The sequence below is a fragment of the Hydractinia symbiolongicarpus genome, chromosome 2 (genome assembly GCF_029227915.1).
Source record: "Hydractinia symbiolongicarpus strain clone_291-10 chromosome 2, HSymV2.1, whole genome shotgun sequence".
Lineage (NCBI taxonomy): Eukaryota > Metazoa > Cnidaria > Hydrozoa > Anthoathecata > Hydractiniidae > Hydractinia > Hydractinia symbiolongicarpus.
Genome location: NC_079876.1, coordinates 30,152,671 through 30,169,212, shown reverse-complemented (window position 1 = coordinate 30,169,212; position 16,542 = coordinate 30,152,671). Strand labels below are relative to the sequence as shown.

Here is a 16,542-nt window from a genome sequence, read left to right as displayed (position 1 = left end):
GTAGATGGGGTGACATACCACAAGGTTGAGACACATGTTCTAATTGTGACTTCTACTAATATGTACCAAAAAGATTTCATTAAATGATGCACAACAGCAGCTCAAGTGGTAACTGACCAATCAGATTTGCCTCACTTGTTTAGCTCTTTACACTCAGGGAAGACACTTGCTCAATAAATCCTGGTTTCGGAACTACTTCCATCGTCGGCTTATATTATAGGAATAACGGTGCATATGATAGATATATTGGTATAAGTAATCCTGCACATTATCTTTCTAAGTGCTGCAAAGATGATAGATCGAGTAGGACATAAACCCACAACGTCTCTCTTCCCAGACGATTGCTCTATGGACTGCACTATTAATCCAATGCTATCTGATGATGCTATCTATCTATGCTATGGTCGGTTGGTACTTGAGATTCAGTTGTGCATCATTTGGTGATAAATAGTTGGTATGTGTAAGTATCCAGGTTGAGGAGAGCGTTAATGTTGTGCATATCAGTACAGTGAATGGATTTATTAACCCTAACTATAATATTGATTCTGTACCAACTGAATGCATATTATACATCTTCCGTCATTGGGCACACACACCAACAGGCCTGAACACATAGTTATACATCTTCCGTCACTGGGCACATACACCAACAGGCACAATAACACCATTATTATTTTTTTAGGACAATATCTTTACATTTTTAATGATAACAACTCTGAACTTTTTAACATTACAATCTTTTAATGTTTTAATGTTTATTTTGCTGGAAAGGTACAGCTTTTCACCAACCAACAACTACATTGATGAAAGCTTATATTCAGTCCAAAAATGAATTGTTTGACAGGCTTGTTAAAGTCATTATCTTGTTTCTATTATCAAAAATCATGAAGATGTGTATTTGTTTTTGGATAAAACCAAACAAAGTAAAATAGTGATATGACAAGAACATTTTCATCATTAAAGTGCCAAAATTGTTTTCTTGTATAGGGTATGTCTGTCAATGAAGATGTAAATAAAAAATGGTTAAAACTTGTTCAAACCTGGACCGAAAAGTTAAAATCTAATCCAGATGCTCTCTTTTTTGAAGAAAATGACAAGTCTGTTTTTAGTGAATATCAAACTTATGTGGATGAGTTACGCCATTATGTAAACCTCCTTGATGCATGGATAGCTGCAAACGTATGTTTAATTTGTGTTGATAAAAATTGTTCCTTTGTATGGTGTGGATTTTCTTACGCATCAAGAATAATGGAAACAAAAATGGATGATGTTTGATACTGTTTGAAAATCATGATTCCAGCAATATGGAGTGATAAAAAGAGTGCATTTTTTTATCAAATGTTTTTGAAGCTTCTCTGCCTAAATTTTGAGTTTTGATTTTTTTCTTCAAAAGTAGTGGAAATGTTTATCATAAAGAGATGGTATATAATTTTTAGGGTATTAAGAAAGCTTCACAAGAAATACCAACCGTAGGAAAGTTGTTTTCACAGCTTTGTAAAATACCCCTGGTTCATGTTAATGGTAGATATTGTTTTACGTTTTTATCTTGTTATAAAAGCATGATAACGTAATTGTGACAGCAGCTATTGTAAAATGACTTTAATACTCATTTGTATATTAAATGTATTTGTTAAGGTCTTCAACGAGAAACTTCGGTGATAACGCTAAAATAGCCTAAATAACTTTTTCTAAAAGTGAATGGGTAATTAAGAAACATCTGTTTATTTCATTAAGAGCTGGAGCCATATTGTGATTTTTTCATGTGCATGCAATGTGAGTTTTCTTGCATAAAACACATTGTTATGGTGCACCCATGCAGCAGAATGCATCTATCAATGTTCTGCAAAAAAAGAGAGAGACTATTTAGTATTCCTGTTGGAACAAATAATTAAATATTTTATAATGAACATGGCATCACAGTTAATGACTTTTGCAATTTTGCTGAATAAAAAATCAGGTTAATAACGACAATTGTGCATAATTTTTTCATGAACTTAGGAATATTAGAATATTAAAAAATTTTTAACTTCAATTTATATCGAAATTGTCCATTTTTCTTTTATATCTGTGCTCTTGATTGGTTAATTAAAACTGCAGAAACTAAAAGTGCCTATGCACCACACAAAACCTACGCATTTTAAAACTTTTTCTTTAATAAAGTGGCACATCAAATTAATATGATTTCATGCAACATTTTGCTGACATTGCATGAAAAAAGAGAAAAATACATCTGGCACAGTGGCACCTGCAATGCAACAACATTGTATTCCTGCACATGAAAAATCACAGCCCTAGCGCTGTAGTTAATTTTTATGTTTTGCTTTCATTAGAACAGTTATCAACCAAATTAATTAGCTGTATGCTCAGTTTATCTGATCTTACAAATCCTGATGTAGAAGAGAGTGAGAAAAACACCTTTCAACGGGCCAAAAAATGGACTGTGGTATGCATCCTATTTTTTTTATGTACTGCCAACACTTAATAAATTTCATGAGCTTTCATGAGCAGAAATGTTTTCTAGTATATAAAATCCAATATTGTTCATGAATGACTTTGATAATTTAAGGAAATGTAAATGTCTTCTTTTTATATTAGCGAAATCAAAATAGAGGCTAATTTAGTTTAACTCATTCTGAACTTGAGGTACTGCTTGCTATAGACTGGCAGTGCATAATTTATCAAATCTAAACAAAGGCAACAAGCTTAATTCATTGGAGTAACTAAAATTAGGGGAGGGAAGAAGAGAGGTATTGAACAACCCTTCAATAATAAGACAAAAAACCTCAATGTTTCACTGCAGTTCAGCTATGTTTTAACTGGTGGTTGTGATTTGAGCTTTATCGATGTTTGTTTATCTAGGATCATTTTTTGAATGCAACAAACATGTATGTGGGTGGTGTGGATACATTTTTAATGGAAGAATTTGGTATTTCACAAGAAGAATATTTGATTGAACATGTCAAGCAGGTACTGTGCCATCATGTAAATGTTTGTTCTATAAACATGTTAAAGTAAGGATAATGTAAAATTTTTATATCTCTAAAATTTTATCTTCAGCTTTTCTTTTTTATATCTTTAATCTTTATATTTTTTTGGAACTACCTCATACAGGGAAGGTCCTATAAATTGACCTGTACCCGTGTGTGTGTGTGTACGTCCGTTCATTACCAGCTTTTCTGGGAATTGGATCATTAGTTTTCTCTGATTTTCTGCAGAAAAATAGGAAACAATAGACCTTTGAATGTGGTGAAGTCCGTTTTCTGAGAAAAATCTTATATGCTCAAAAATGGCAGGTGTATGCGGGAAATGAGTAATAATATTGTTTTTAGAACATTATTTAGGATTAGATCATTAGTTTTGTACAAAGATAGGGAACAATAGAATCTTAAATTTGAAAGAGTTAGTTTTTTACAAAAACGTTTTTCGGCCGATTAATGCCAGATTTGTTGGTAAAATAATTCTCAAAATGGATTTGAACTTTTAAGTTGTTTTAATTTGCAAAATGTTTGATAATGACACTGGTCTGTTGAAGCTTCGCTTGTTTCTTACTATTCTTATTACATAGTTTCTATAGAAAGAATGTAAGCATGGAGGGAAAGGAAAATTAACCAGACTTTTTTCCTAATGACTAGACACAATTCAGCCCCTCATGTCTATTTAATTTTTAAATGATGATGTCATTGTTAACCTGTTAAAATACAGAAAAAGGAAATTTGTTAGCATATAGAGCTTTGTGTATGATTATGTGCTTTAAAGAAATGATTACAGAAATGTTGGGGTTCAAAAGTTTTTTTTTTATGCTTTTAACAACGCATTGATTCCAAATAAGGAGGTTTGCAGAGCTTTAAGTAATTAAACCAATTTCAGTATCAGGAGATGTTAATATATTACTGCATTGTTGACAAGTTATTTGGCCTTAAATTTACAAGTGAATTTCATTCTAAAAACTAAAAAAAAGAAATAAAAAAGGAAACTTTTCATTGAATTTCCGCGCCCGAAGGCATAGGAAATTCTTTAAAATCGTCGTTTTTTTCTTTCGGAGCATTTTTTGAGAAAAAATCGACCTTGGGATAACTGACTAACTAACACTGTCCCAAATGGTCAATTGCATTGTCATAGTTTAAACTTCGTACCCAAACTCCCTAAGTACTGGGAAGTCATCTAAATGACGTTTCAGGCCAAAATTGGTATTTGATTTCGACAAAATTTGGCATAGTTAACAAAAAAAGTATGCTGAACATAAAGGTGACATTATAATTTTGATTTTTGTCACCTAAATGTCATTTTAGGCCAAAATTGTCCAAAAATTGAAACTACTTTATTTTCAACAAAATTTGGCACAGTAAACAAATAAAGTATGCTGAACATGATGGTGACATCAAAATTTTGATTTTTTGTTACCTTAATGTCATTTTAGGCCAAAATTGTCCAAAAATTAAAACTACTTTATTTTCAACAAAATTTGGCACAGTTAACAAATAAAGTATGTTGAAAATGATGGTGATACAAAAGTTTGTTTTTTTGTAACCTAAATGTCATTTTAGGCCAAAATTGGTCCAAAAATTAAAACTACTTTATTTTCGACAAAAATTGTCACAGTTAATAAAAAAAGTATGCTGAACATAATGGTCACATCAAAATTTTGATTTTTTGTCAACTAAATGCCGTTTAAGGCCATAAACGTTTTAATCGCAAGACTTTGTTAGCAATTTCTTTTAAAATGTGAGTTTATTATGACACGTTTTATTTTGTTTGCGTTTGTTGTAAGATATAATGTCACTTGTGTGCTTTATCTTCAGAGCTTCATGCACCATGTTTGGCACGATAACGCAACGAATTAGCAGGTTTTCATCAAATATTTTGATAGTGAGAGGAAATTTTTAGAGCCCCCAGGGCTTCTTGTTATTATTCACACCAACAACGCAAGTTGATATATAGATTAAGGAATTAATTCTTTCACACAACCTAAGAAAAACATCAATAAAGAAGTTTATAGTAATTGTTTCTCTACAATTTTTAGGTTGTAGTTGAAATTACAAAATGGTTGGAACAGCCACACTTGAATGATGTTTTACTTAAATACAATCAACTGATGTTTGACGTGTTCAAATTGATACAAGAAGATTCTCTGTTACCTGTGCTTGAGGAAGGCCTGAGTTTCTCTTACAGAAATCAATTGGATTGCAGTATTTCTTCACAATATTTTGCATGGTTGCTTTCAAGCAAGCATATAAAGAAACTTTCTTTTCACTCTTTACATGCTTTATTTAGTCTCGATTATCAAATTTTTGAAAGCTACATAATAGATAACACAAAGGAGGTTATTGACAGCTATCCTTATACAAATAGAAGATACATAAAGAATATGCTGACCAAGTCAAGAATAATTGATTTATGTTGCGCAGATGCAAAATACTTTCATGGATTGACGCAAATCTTAAAAGAGACTTTTCATGTTGTTGGTCAACATCCATCACTTATCTGCTTTGTCCAAAAAGCTGTGCAGATTTGTAGTAAACAAGTGCGATGTGCTGATGATGTAGCTTTGTTTAACAACATGGGAAAAGGTTTGAATTATGTGATATATGTAATGTTTTTTTTAGCTGTGCCCATTTTTGACTTATTTTATATCTCATGCAGGTTTTGTATAAAAGCAAGGTTGAAATACATGATCATTTAAAACAGAAACTTTTAACCTTAGAGAAAATTCATAAGTAAGAAGAACATGTTGAATTGACATTTGGTAAATTTTCTATGTATTTTAAAGTATTTTGAAGCGAGCGAAACAAAAATAAATTATAAATTTACAGCAGATATTTTGTTTGATATTTTAATCTTTTGTGTCAAAATTGCATTCTAAAATCAAAGTTACATCAAGATTTTGCCCTTTTTTTAATGATTGCATATGTCAATATTAATCTTCTTTTTAGTTTTTGCCTTTTTTATTTTGACCTCTGTCTGATACTTAACCTTGTTCACTTCAAGTGATGGAAACACTACATTAAAAATTAACTTATCAGGTTTGTCTAGTGAGAAGAACGAACAAAAGCTTTTACGTTTGCACTCAACTCTGGAAGATGAGTTAAATCGCGAAGCAGATGTTTCAAAGGAAATGTATGTTTATAGTTTGTGCAACAATCTTCAATTTTCTATGCTAATGAAATCTGATGTGTTTAATATTGACACTGTTACCAATCATTCCTGATTATTACTTGCGACACAGTACAATATCATATTATATTTTTCATTCACTTTTTAATCACATTTTGTTTTGATTTAGACAGAAGTTCAATATATGGTTTAATATTATTCAACAGACAGATTGTATCAATCAAGCTCTGTTATTTCTCTTTGATGGGAAAAGAGAGGTATATTTTGTTTTCTTGTTAAATTAAGGAATATATGGAAAACATCAGTTCATGAGTGAAAAACAGTGCATTTGAAATTGCAATCTCACTAACATAATATGTGAAGCATGCTTAAGAAAGAATAATTATTTGTTAGTGTGTGATTGAAAACTTTGCATTTCTTTAGAGTTGGTCTATATATGCATCTGTTTATTTGTTAGAACATCAAAAAGTATTTGCACATCGTTATGTTATATTTCTATCCAAGCATTCCACATGATACTTTTGAGGTATGTAGTGTCTAACTTACTGAATAATTTATAAAAGTATATGTTATAAAGATTATTTTAGTAAAATTGAAAATGTTATAAATGTTGTTACCTATTTTTATACCGTTTTTTTTTTTAGCAAACATTAACATCTTATGTTTTTGCATTGCGAAACTTACAGCAGAAGAAACATCTCCAACTTTGTGATTTAAAATATCTTTTATCATCTGTTGTCCAAAAATTACAAGTTAACATTTCTACACTTCTATACATTATTAATGTACTCTTCTTTGCAAAATCAGGTGGTGGAGGGTCTATTATGAAGGAATTCCTTGATACGGTACATGTCTTTGTACTCTTTTTGTAAGTTTTGTTCAAGAAGATGGTCACAACTAGTGAAACTGGTTTATTGCAGAGTTAATGTTCACCTTTTCCATTTGCCATGGTATTGCAGTATGTTATTGCAAAAATTTGAATAATTCGAAAAATAATTCTTGTGCAATAATTTTGTTGTTTTTGATTTTTTCTATTTCTTAACTTAATACAAATCTTTGAATCCTAAAAAAAGGTTAAGACATTTTTTTTGAGAAAAGTTTTTTTGACCACCTGAAATATCATGATATAAAACCCGGCGTGATTGTACGTTTTAATGGTAATTTTTATGCTCTATAGTGCTATTTATTTTGTTATAAATAAAGTCCATTATTCGAATTTTGATGAGATCAGCAATGACCTGTTGATACCCAAAAATCTTGCTTAGAAATTTATTTACCAGTTGCATCTATTATTTGTTGTTCATTTTTAGATGTTTCATCATATGCACAAAGATGATATCATGTACTGGTTTTTATACACACTAGATTTTATCAGAAAAGCATTGTGGGATATTACAGAAACTAATGCTTGCATATTGTTAAAACTGTTACGCCATTTTGAACCTAAAATAGATATAATCTCTGAAGATCAAAGTAGCAAAGATTTCCATGTACAAAGGTGTAAAGAATTGTTAGATCATCTTACTAAAATGTAAATAATTTTGTACATAATTATTAGTGCATGGAATATTATTTCTCTTGGTTGTTGTGCACGCTGTATCTCAAAAATTAATTTTTGTACGCATTGACTGATTGTGATTTTATAGTATATAGATAATTTTAAGAATAAAAACAACTTTTTGACGTATAATTAAAATACAAGCTACAATGTAAAAGGTGAGGAAAAATGTAATGAAATAAAAGAAAATATGTGAGAAAGCGCTAAGTGACTAATTTGTGAATTGAGACTGGCTTTTTCCATTGGATATATCTTTGATTCTTATTTTATCGTTGTTTTTAGCGTTTAAAACAATTATAGTGTCTTTTGTGATATTATAGAAATTTTATGGTTTCTTTTTTCACCCCATATTATTCTTTGCATCTCATTTGTCAAGTACACTTATACAAATATGATGTTGGAAGAAGATATCTCGTTTGACGGTACAAAACGTGCAAAATCTCCATCACGTAAAACTTGGATTATTATTGGTCTGTTGTTTGTAGTTACATTCATCATTGCTTTTCTGATTGGTTATTACGCAAGAAAAGTTCCGTCTAGTAATTGTCTTGCTGAAAAGACAAGTTTTGCACAAACAGAAGAAGAAAAGAAGGAATTTTTCAAGAGTACTGTCAACATTCTGGCTGCAAACGAGATCAGGAAGAATTTAAGGTGTAATTTTTTTGCACACATAATATTATTATCAATTTTGGTCGAGATTATATTCTTATCAATCTGGAAGGTGGAGAGGAAAGAAATAGTGGGATTTTAATTTGGCAAACATTGAGAAAATCAATTTTACAGCATTTTTTTCTGTAAATTTTTTTAAAAAAGTTTTTTTTTCTTAACGTAGTATAATCATATGTCTACAAAACCTTTGAAATCTTGAAATCAGACAAAAGGCCTTGAACACCTTTAATCTTCATAATTCTACATAAATAACTTTTTCAAACTTCCAATGAGTTAAAATATTAGACAACATTGTGCCTTGATTGTACCTAGGGATTTTTTATGCTTATAATTTTATAAACATTTAAAAAACGGAGAATATAACTTCTCCATCCAAAGGAAAAAAGGCAGACACTGTTTATCTGGTTTAATTATAAATTTTATTATGTTATTGTATTTAATTATGGAAGATATACAGCCTGAATTCTATTATTTTTGTTTTCTAAACTTTTTTTCAAGATATTTTGCTGGGAAACCGCATTCCTCTTCCACAAAAAGAAACAATGAGCTGATCAAAACTATACATCAAAGATTTGATTCTTATGGTTTTCAAGCAGAATATCTCAAATATGACACTCTCCTGTCATTTCCTGATTTGAAAAACAGAAATTACGTTTATATAATTGATGAAAGCAACCAAGAGGTGTTCAGATCAAAAGGTATTGAAGATTTTCTGGTCCCATCAGAAAATGACACGACATCCTTACCTCCGTTTAATGCATACGGTCCGAATGGAACAGTAGAGGTATTTTTATATTTTTAAATATTTTTAATATCATTAGGCATCATCATCTGTCATATGAATATTTTCACCACTCATGTTGACTTCTTCGTCATTGTCATAACTCTCCTCCTCATTTTTTCCTCTTGATTGTTGTTCTGATTTCATGTCGTGTCAGGCTTAGACAGTGTGTTGGTAGCATTGTTAGCTTGTGATTATAAGGTTAAAAGTTAAGTCTACACTCTGGCGCACTGTAAATGTATTGTTGTCAGCCTGTTTGTAACCATCTACTGATTGCCAATTGCATTCTGCAAGCAAGTTAGAGCAATGCTATACGTATCTCTGGCGGGTAATGTAACATAGTTACAGTCAGAGGGGAAAAGAGACACCGGTTAGGATGGAATCCCCAAGGACGTTAAGACTTCCCTGTTTCTCACTCCCTTACTAATTTATACTCTCAGGGTGAACTCTTGTATGTGAATTATGGTCGATATGAAGATTTTGAAGAACTTTCTAAATATGGTGTAAATTGTTCTGGGAAAATTGTGATTGTAAGATATGGAAAAATATTTCGCGGTGATAAGGTTAGTATGAATAAATAAGAATAGTTGTTGTTAAGATGTTGTGTTTTAGATTCATGTTTTACTGAAATTTCTAGAACCATAATAATATTGCTATTAAATTTGCTGGATATTCTACTTTAATTTTTAAGGGTACCAGCCCAAAATGACTGAAAAGCTGAGAAAAGTATCAGAAATTTAAGTCAGGAATCTTTTCGGCTCGTCCATTTTGTGGTAACAAATTTATCATCTTCCCTAAGCAAAACTGGACAATAATATCCTGAAACTTTGCCTGCTAAAATTTGCATGTTTAAGGATTGATAAATCTTTTTTATACTTTTGTTAGAACTTTTTTTCTTTGTGGTGTTTATATTTTGTTGTGGTGTAACTGAGACGCTATTTGGCAGCAGTTTAAATTTGTTTACAAATTTGTGCACATTATTTTATTGGCACCAAAATGACGAATGATTGTTGTGATTATTGTTGTCCTTTAGTAACGTAAAGATGTTTGTGTCGTTTCTTGCAGTGATGTTTTTTGTACCTTTCTTATTTATATGAGACTAAAAACGGTTAAGGTTACTCACATCTTGGTATCTTAGGTAAAAAATGCTCAAGATAGAGGCGCCATTGGTATTTTAATATACAGTGATCCGTTTGATTACTCTCCTGTTGATGATGATCAAATGTTTCCACGTGGAAGGTGGTTGCCACGTGATGGAGTGCAGAGGGGATCTATCATCAAGAGCTCATATAAGGATATTCCAGAAGGAGATCCTCTTACCGGTGGTTATCCTGCTAAAGGTAGTGCTGCAGTTTGTACTGAATATTAAAACACATTGTTTTTAAGGTTAGGAAAGTTCAACAATCAATTCACTCCAAAGATTGTTTTCTCTGTAACAATAGCCTTATTCTGTTCCAAACGGTATCCGATTTGCACCAAATACTGATGCCAGGAGTATGAACCACGGACAAAGTTTCAGTATTGGAAAATGTACAACGGCCAAACTCGTAGATTTATCCACAAGCAGACTAGTTTCTAACTACAAGATGTCTACTATTCTATGCAGAAGATGCATTGTACAGACCATATTAAGGTTGCATACGCTTCTTATACCTACACTACATTACATATTCTAGACTGGGCATATCATGCTGATCCAGCATCTTTAAAAGGTTTACCAAGGATTCCTGCACAACCAATATCTGCATATGATGCATATCATCTGTTAAAGTATGTGTTTGAACTGTAACCACTATGTTAGCGAGATTAAGTTGTTTTCAACATTGTTTCTTAGCAGTGACAGAAGCATCTTTAAAAGCGTTGAGTCATCTTATCTAAAGCAAAAAATAACCGTGATTTGAATACCAGACAATTTACAGGAGAAAGATTTGTACAAAATAACCTGTTTTTTTCATATTTTTTAGGCGCATGGGAGGAATGAAAGTCGATTCGAAGTGGACAGGCGCTTTGAACGTCACATATAACATTGGACCGTATAAAAATCCAAAAGAGTATGTTTTTTATAAAATAATTTTAAGGAAAAGATTTTTTTATCTTGAAATAATTTTTTTCTGGTGTCAAAGTTAAGGTACTACTAATTAGACAAACTCAACAAAGATCTTTTTATTTTTTTACGTACTGTTGATATGTGGGTTAAGTTGTTTTTAACCTTTCCACCTGCTTTAAATGGAATTCAAGTCATTCAAGTCAGCATGAATATGAAACTGAGCTTTGATGTCAAAAGTGTAACAATCTGTAAAACATTTTTCTTTATTTGATGCTTCGGAATTTAAAATTTGGAAATTTTAGCTCCTTTTCATCACCATTACTTAGTGTGTGTGCGAATTTTCCAGTTTGTTACTAGACAGTGCAGTTTCAGTAGCGTTGTTACTATCAAAACTTTTCCCTAACGCAACTCACGTTTCATCAGAAGGTTGAATGAGACACCACTAAGTGAACCGTTACCACAAGTTGTTGATACCAAACTGGAAATTAGCAGCGACGACTTCTACAATATAAGCTACACAATATTACGGAAATATCGAAGAATTTTGTAGGAGTATCTGTAAAATTAGAGAATTTTTTGTGGTAATGCTTGTGTTCATGTATTACTATGGTGTGTTTCATTGTAAACTTAGTGTTTCGTGATTGTGAACTGTTGTGTTTCTGTATGAAATGTTCACCTCACCTCGTAGAAACCCGAAAAATCCTTTCCCATCTAAAACTGGTATAGTACTGTCCACTACCGACAAAACTTTTAGTTAAGTATGAGTACATGAAAGAACTGCAAAGAATTTGTGGAAGTGTTTAATCAACTCTTTTTGTTATTGTAGAAAAGTCAAACTGGTTGTTCACAACAGACTAGAAGTGAAAACAATCACCAACGTGTGTGGAACAATCAAAGGGAAAGTTGAACCAGGTATGACTTTCGTTGATGAATGAATGATAACTGAAAAAACGACGGACGGACGGACGGACGGAAGAGGGAATGAATGAAAGAATGAATGAATGAATGAATGAGTGAATGAATGAGTGAATGAATGAATAAAGTGTGAAAATATAAGAATGTGACAATGAATCATGATTTTTTTCTCCAACAGATCGTTACATTCTGGTTGGCAATCATATTGATGCCTGGGTAGCGGGTGGCGTGGATCCTTCAAGTGGAACAGCTGTTATGATGGAAATGGCCCGAGTGTTAGGAGAAAAAGTTAAAGAAGGTATAAATAATTTACATGGTCATAGAAAATTATGTATTGCATAGTTGTGTGGTATGTTGGTTATTCTATTTTCAGTTGTTTGAATTAGGAATTTTGTGTAACCTGAAAAAACTTTCCAATTTGAACTGTATTATAGCAACTGTATTATAGCAAGTGTGCCACAGCAACTGTATCATAGTAAATATATCACTTACGTTTATTGATTATTTTTCTCATTTAAGGATGGAAACCGCGTCGAACTATTAAGTTTTGTGGTTGGGATGGCGAGGAATACAACATCATTGGATCTTGTGAATACGTGGAAGAATTTCAAAGTCAATTAAGGGACAGGGCTTTGGCGTACATTAATTTGGATAGCGCGGTTTCAGGTACACCATTATTTGATTTGTTATTGTTTCTGAATCATATCATATCATATCATATGACGGCGAAGTTTTCGAGAGCGCGTTGTTGCGCTCTGTAGAATTTCGAATGACTGTGGAGGAACGCCCTTTCAGGGACGATTTCTTGTTTTACGTTCAAGTAATCGTAGCTTCGCTTTATAATAAACCGTCTGTGAGAGAGAGATTAAAAAAACCGTCAGTAGGAGAAATAAAGGTAAAAGTGAAATTAAAACTACATCAGATACTTACCAACACTTGTCTCAAAATAAATAATCCATAAAAAAGAGCGTCCCCCCTTTTTTAGGCACGGTGTAATATCTTGCTTTTGTGTTTTTTTATGTATTTGTTTATTTGTTTATTTACATCTTTGTTTGTTTGTTTCTGTTTGTTTGTTTGTTTGTTCATTTCTTGTTTTTGTTTTTTGTTTGTATAGGAAATGAAACATATTTGGCTGGTGCAAGTCCACTTCTCTATGAAATGATGTACGAAGTAATGAAGTTAGTTCCCGATCCCCACAACAGTACTATCACTGTATTTGACAACACGCTTTCCGCAAGAAAAGATCCTAACCACCCAGATAAACCGAAATTTGGATTACTGGGATCTGGTAGCGACTATTTAGCATTCTATCAATTCATTGGTGTACCCTCCATAGACATGGGATACGGACAAGCGATTTTGGTGAGAGCACTTCTTCATATTGTTCTTTTTATTCAAACAGGTTTTTCTTTATATCGTTAAAAGTGCAAACATTTTGCAAAATTTTAAGTTTACTGATAAAGCCATTCAATCAAAATCTTTAATTTTTCCTTGTACTAGCAATGATTTCGTTCGTGTTTTTTATATTTTATGTAGATACTGGTTTAAAATGAAAATGCACTGCGGTGAAGGGACTTTAATTTTCTTCGCATGTGCTTATTTTGTTCTATAAAATTGTGTGTTTTGTTTGAACGATATAGGTATACTAACGTAAAAAACCTTTGTTCTGTCACGCAAGCCACAAGTTAAGTTTTTATTTATATTTTGTTTATTTTTTCATACAGAACAAAAAGATGAAGACACAAGGTTATCCGATGTATCATTCACTTCATGACACAGTTTACTGGATGGAACATTTCGTCGACAAGGAATATAAATGTCATCTTACTGTAGGACGTGTGGCTATGTACTACTTGTTATACATGGCCGATCTTACCTTAGTCCCCTACGACGCGAAATATTATGGTGAGCATTTAAAGAGAGGTGCGGAGAGTTTGACCACGCAGTTAAAATCTAAAGGTGGTGATGCAGCTGGCGTTAGTACAGGTGACTGTTCTGTCTGCTTGAAAAAAAAGAAAACTTTGAGACACACGCTTTGACTCTTTGTAGTTTCTCCTGATGTTACTGGTGTGTTATTGCTATATTAAGACATAAATTATTTGCGGGAGTTTTAAACGAACTGTATTAAGGACAAGGTCGGCATGGTGTTACATTTGTGATTTTCTTTGTTTTATTTTTATTTTATTGAAACATCTCAAAATACTGTACCAAGTATACTCAATATTCTAATCCAGTCAGTGTGGTGTTGCCAACAATTTGCATTTACTTTTAGAACACTTAATCAGCGCAGCAAATAACTTTTCGACTGCTGTTGAAACGTTCCAAAAAGAATTCGCTTCCATGAATAAAGATGAGTAAGTGACGTCATCATGTTAGTCATGTGATAAAAAAGTACCTTATTTTTTTATTTATTATTTATTTGTCACTTTATGTTTAGTGCACTTCAACTCCGTATGATAAATGACAGATTGGTGCAAGTTGAGAAAGGGTTTATTTATCCATTAGGTCTTCCTGGCCGTCCCTCTATCAAGTAAGTTATTTAGACTCACGCTTTTCTGTGATTTCACAAATTGAACGACAACCTCTCTTTGAAAAGCTGACCTACATTGCACTGTAATTATAACGGACACTTTAAAAGGCGGATACCTCTTATTAACAGATAGATTCCATTACACTGGCCAAACTCTCATAGAAAACGTTCTAAACAGTGCACAAACAAATAGCGAGTCTTCAAAACTTTTCTTCTTTCTACTTTCTATTCTTTTAAACACAATATTTTTAATAGGATTTTTAGTTTAGTTTCTATTTTAAACAATTTCGCTCTTTCTTTTGATATTTTTTCCCACTTTCTAAAGAGTAACAAGTTCCAGCCAATTCCGCAAACATAAGGGCGACAAACAAAGTTGTGAAACAATTTCTGCCCAATTATTTTGTTTTCTTATTTTTAGACATTACGTGATGGCTCCCTCACTTCACAACACATACGGATCTTCAACATTTCCTGCGGTAGTTGATCTTCTCTATGATATAAAGAAAACTCAGAACTGGAACGAAGTGAAGAAGCAATTGACTATAACAGCGTATCTTGTGCAAGCCGTTGCAGAAAGTTTGGCTTCTCCTGTGTAATTTTTTTCTTTGTGTAAGAAAATGTGGCTTTTTGTGTGAGAAAGAGACTTTAGGTTTTTCGCTTGAAGAGAAACATCGCTTCTTTTATAAAAGAAATTAGTAATTTTATTTATATATTTTTGGTGTAATGATTCATACAATCATTTGGTGTTATCATTTATACAATTAATTCTAGATAGCATTTTTAGGTTTTAAATTTCCCTAATGTCAAGTATTTTTATATATAGGAAAGAATATTCAAAAATAAGATCATTATTTTTTTCCGATCAAAATTCGAATTCACAATCACTAGTGGATAAAATTGCGGTTTGTTTTTTATGGTAACATTTTAATGTATATACATTATATAAAAACACAGGTGTAATGATTTTTCTGACATCCTAGATTTTAAAACATGTATTTTTGTATTAACATACATGTATTTAGCATAATTTTTTAAAATAATATAGTTTAGTGATTTTTAATGCTTTTCTATTTTTTCTATGATCTATCAAACTTTCTCCATTTATGATCTTGTTTGGATGAAGGCTGCTTTCCATTGGCGTTCATCTCTGGACATGTGCGTTAGATTTTAAGCGTTAATAAACCAATAAAAGCTCAGAAAACACTGCCATCTTTAAAATTATGGAAGGTAAACGTATCGAGCGCTGTCGTTTAAATACCGCGAGCCCCCGGCTATGTTTGTTGGAAAATAGCCTCAAACGAGAACATGTTACGCACTGATATTTCCTGACAAACTTGCATTCTTTTGTTTTTCGTAATTATCTATATTATAATAGCCGTCGTCTGTCTGTCTCTGCGCGGACCCCCCGCTGAGTTAGAAAACGATGTTACGGAAACACGAATATCAAATGCGATATATTTTTATCCGCTTCGTTGCGACGGGTAAATATAAAGGACGGGCGAACCCGTGGATTTCTCCACGGGCAACGACTAGTCTATATTATAATGCCCGTATACATCTGTCCGTCCGTCCGTCCGTCTGTCTGTCACGCAAAATGGTAGCTTAGCTACGACGGGCGAACCCGTGGATTTTTCCACGGGCTAACGACTAGTCTGTTTAAAATTTGCCAGTACCAGGTGGCGAAATCTCAAAGTGATGGCATTCGCGTTTATCCAATATCGAAAATAATATTGGATTAATCCAACATGTTTCAAAAATCAATCAGACTAAATTTTTCTCGAATTCGCGAAATACTTCCATCGTTGTGAACCATTTTTTGGGTCTCTTTAACTTTCGCTAATACTTTCTTATCAAAAACTCCAGTTAACTTGAACCTAGGATAACTAAAACATTCGTCTCCATTGAGGCTAATATCTTCGGATAACTCAAAC

The 16,542-nt window shown here is 32.4% G+C and overlaps 2 protein-coding genes across 4 annotated transcripts; both read left to right on the top strand.

The window, feature by feature from the left end:
- The first annotated feature begins 967 nt into the window (after positions 1 to 967).
- Positions 968 to 7,703, top strand: LOC130630586 (uncharacterized). Of its 3 annotated transcripts, none has more exons than XM_057444130.1 (10): positions 968 to 1,179; positions 1,437 to 1,521; positions 2,331 to 2,443; positions 2,860 to 2,967; positions 5,021 to 5,567; positions 6,021 to 6,114; positions 6,281 to 6,368; positions 6,569 to 6,637; positions 6,756 to 6,956; positions 7,422 to 7,703. In XM_057444130.1, exons 1-10 carry the CDS (start codon positions 991 to 993, stop codon positions 7,644 to 7,646), a joined length of 1,719 nt encoding a protein of 572 aa, XP_057300113.1. In that variant the 5' UTR covers positions 968 to 990; the 3' UTR covers positions 7,647 to 7,703. The 3 variants fall into 3 exon arrangements, with proteins under 3 accessions (XP_057300113.1, XP_057300114.1, XP_057300115.1); XM_057444132.1 differs by having other exon boundaries at positions 1,137 to 1,179; positions 2,336 to 2,443; XM_057444131.1 differs by lacking the exon at positions 6,569 to 6,637.
- Positions 7,704 to 7,930: 227 nt separating this feature from the next.
- Positions 7,931 to 15,363, top strand: LOC130630584 (glutamate carboxypeptidase 2-like). Its single transcript, XM_057444129.1, has 14 exons — positions 7,931 to 8,320; positions 8,837 to 9,122; positions 9,560 to 9,682; positions 10,258 to 10,459; positions 10,796 to 10,889; positions 11,084 to 11,170; positions 11,993 to 12,078; positions 12,260 to 12,379; positions 12,601 to 12,747; positions 13,196 to 13,443; positions 13,806 to 14,067; positions 14,354 to 14,435; positions 14,519 to 14,611; positions 15,030 to 15,363. Exons 1-14 carry the CDS (start codon positions 8,061 to 8,063, stop codon positions 15,205 to 15,207), a joined length of 2,268 nt encoding a protein of 755 aa, XP_057300112.1. The 5' UTR covers positions 7,931 to 8,060; the 3' UTR covers positions 15,208 to 15,363.
- Positions 15,364 to 16,542: the final 1,179 nt, after the last annotated feature.

Bases quoted from the DNA above. Each gene is read 5' to 3' on its own strand.
- LOC130630586 (XM_057444130.1), top strand. From the start codon at position 991: ATGTCTGTCAATGAAGATGTAAATAAAAAATGGTTAAAACTTGTTCAA. The intron at 1,180-1,436 runs GTATGTTTAATT...TATAATTTTTAG, and splicing joins ATGCATGGATAGCTGCAAAC to GGTATTAAGAAAGCTTCACA. The intron at 2,968-5,020 runs GTACTGTGCCAT...TACAATTTTTAG, and splicing joins TGATTGAACATGTCAAGCAG to GTTGTAGTTGAAATTACAAA.
- LOC130630584 (XM_057444129.1), top strand. From the start codon at position 8,061: ATGATGTTGGAAGAAGATATCTCGTTTGACGGTACAAAACGTGCAAAA. The intron at 9,683-10,257 runs GTTAGTATGAAT...TTGGTATCTTAG, and splicing joins AAATATTTCGCGGTGATAAG to GTAAAAAATGCTCAAGATAG. The intron at 12,380-12,600 runs GTATAAATAATT...TTCTCATTTAAG, and splicing joins AGGAGAAAAAGTTAAAGAAG to GATGGAAACCGCGTCGAACT.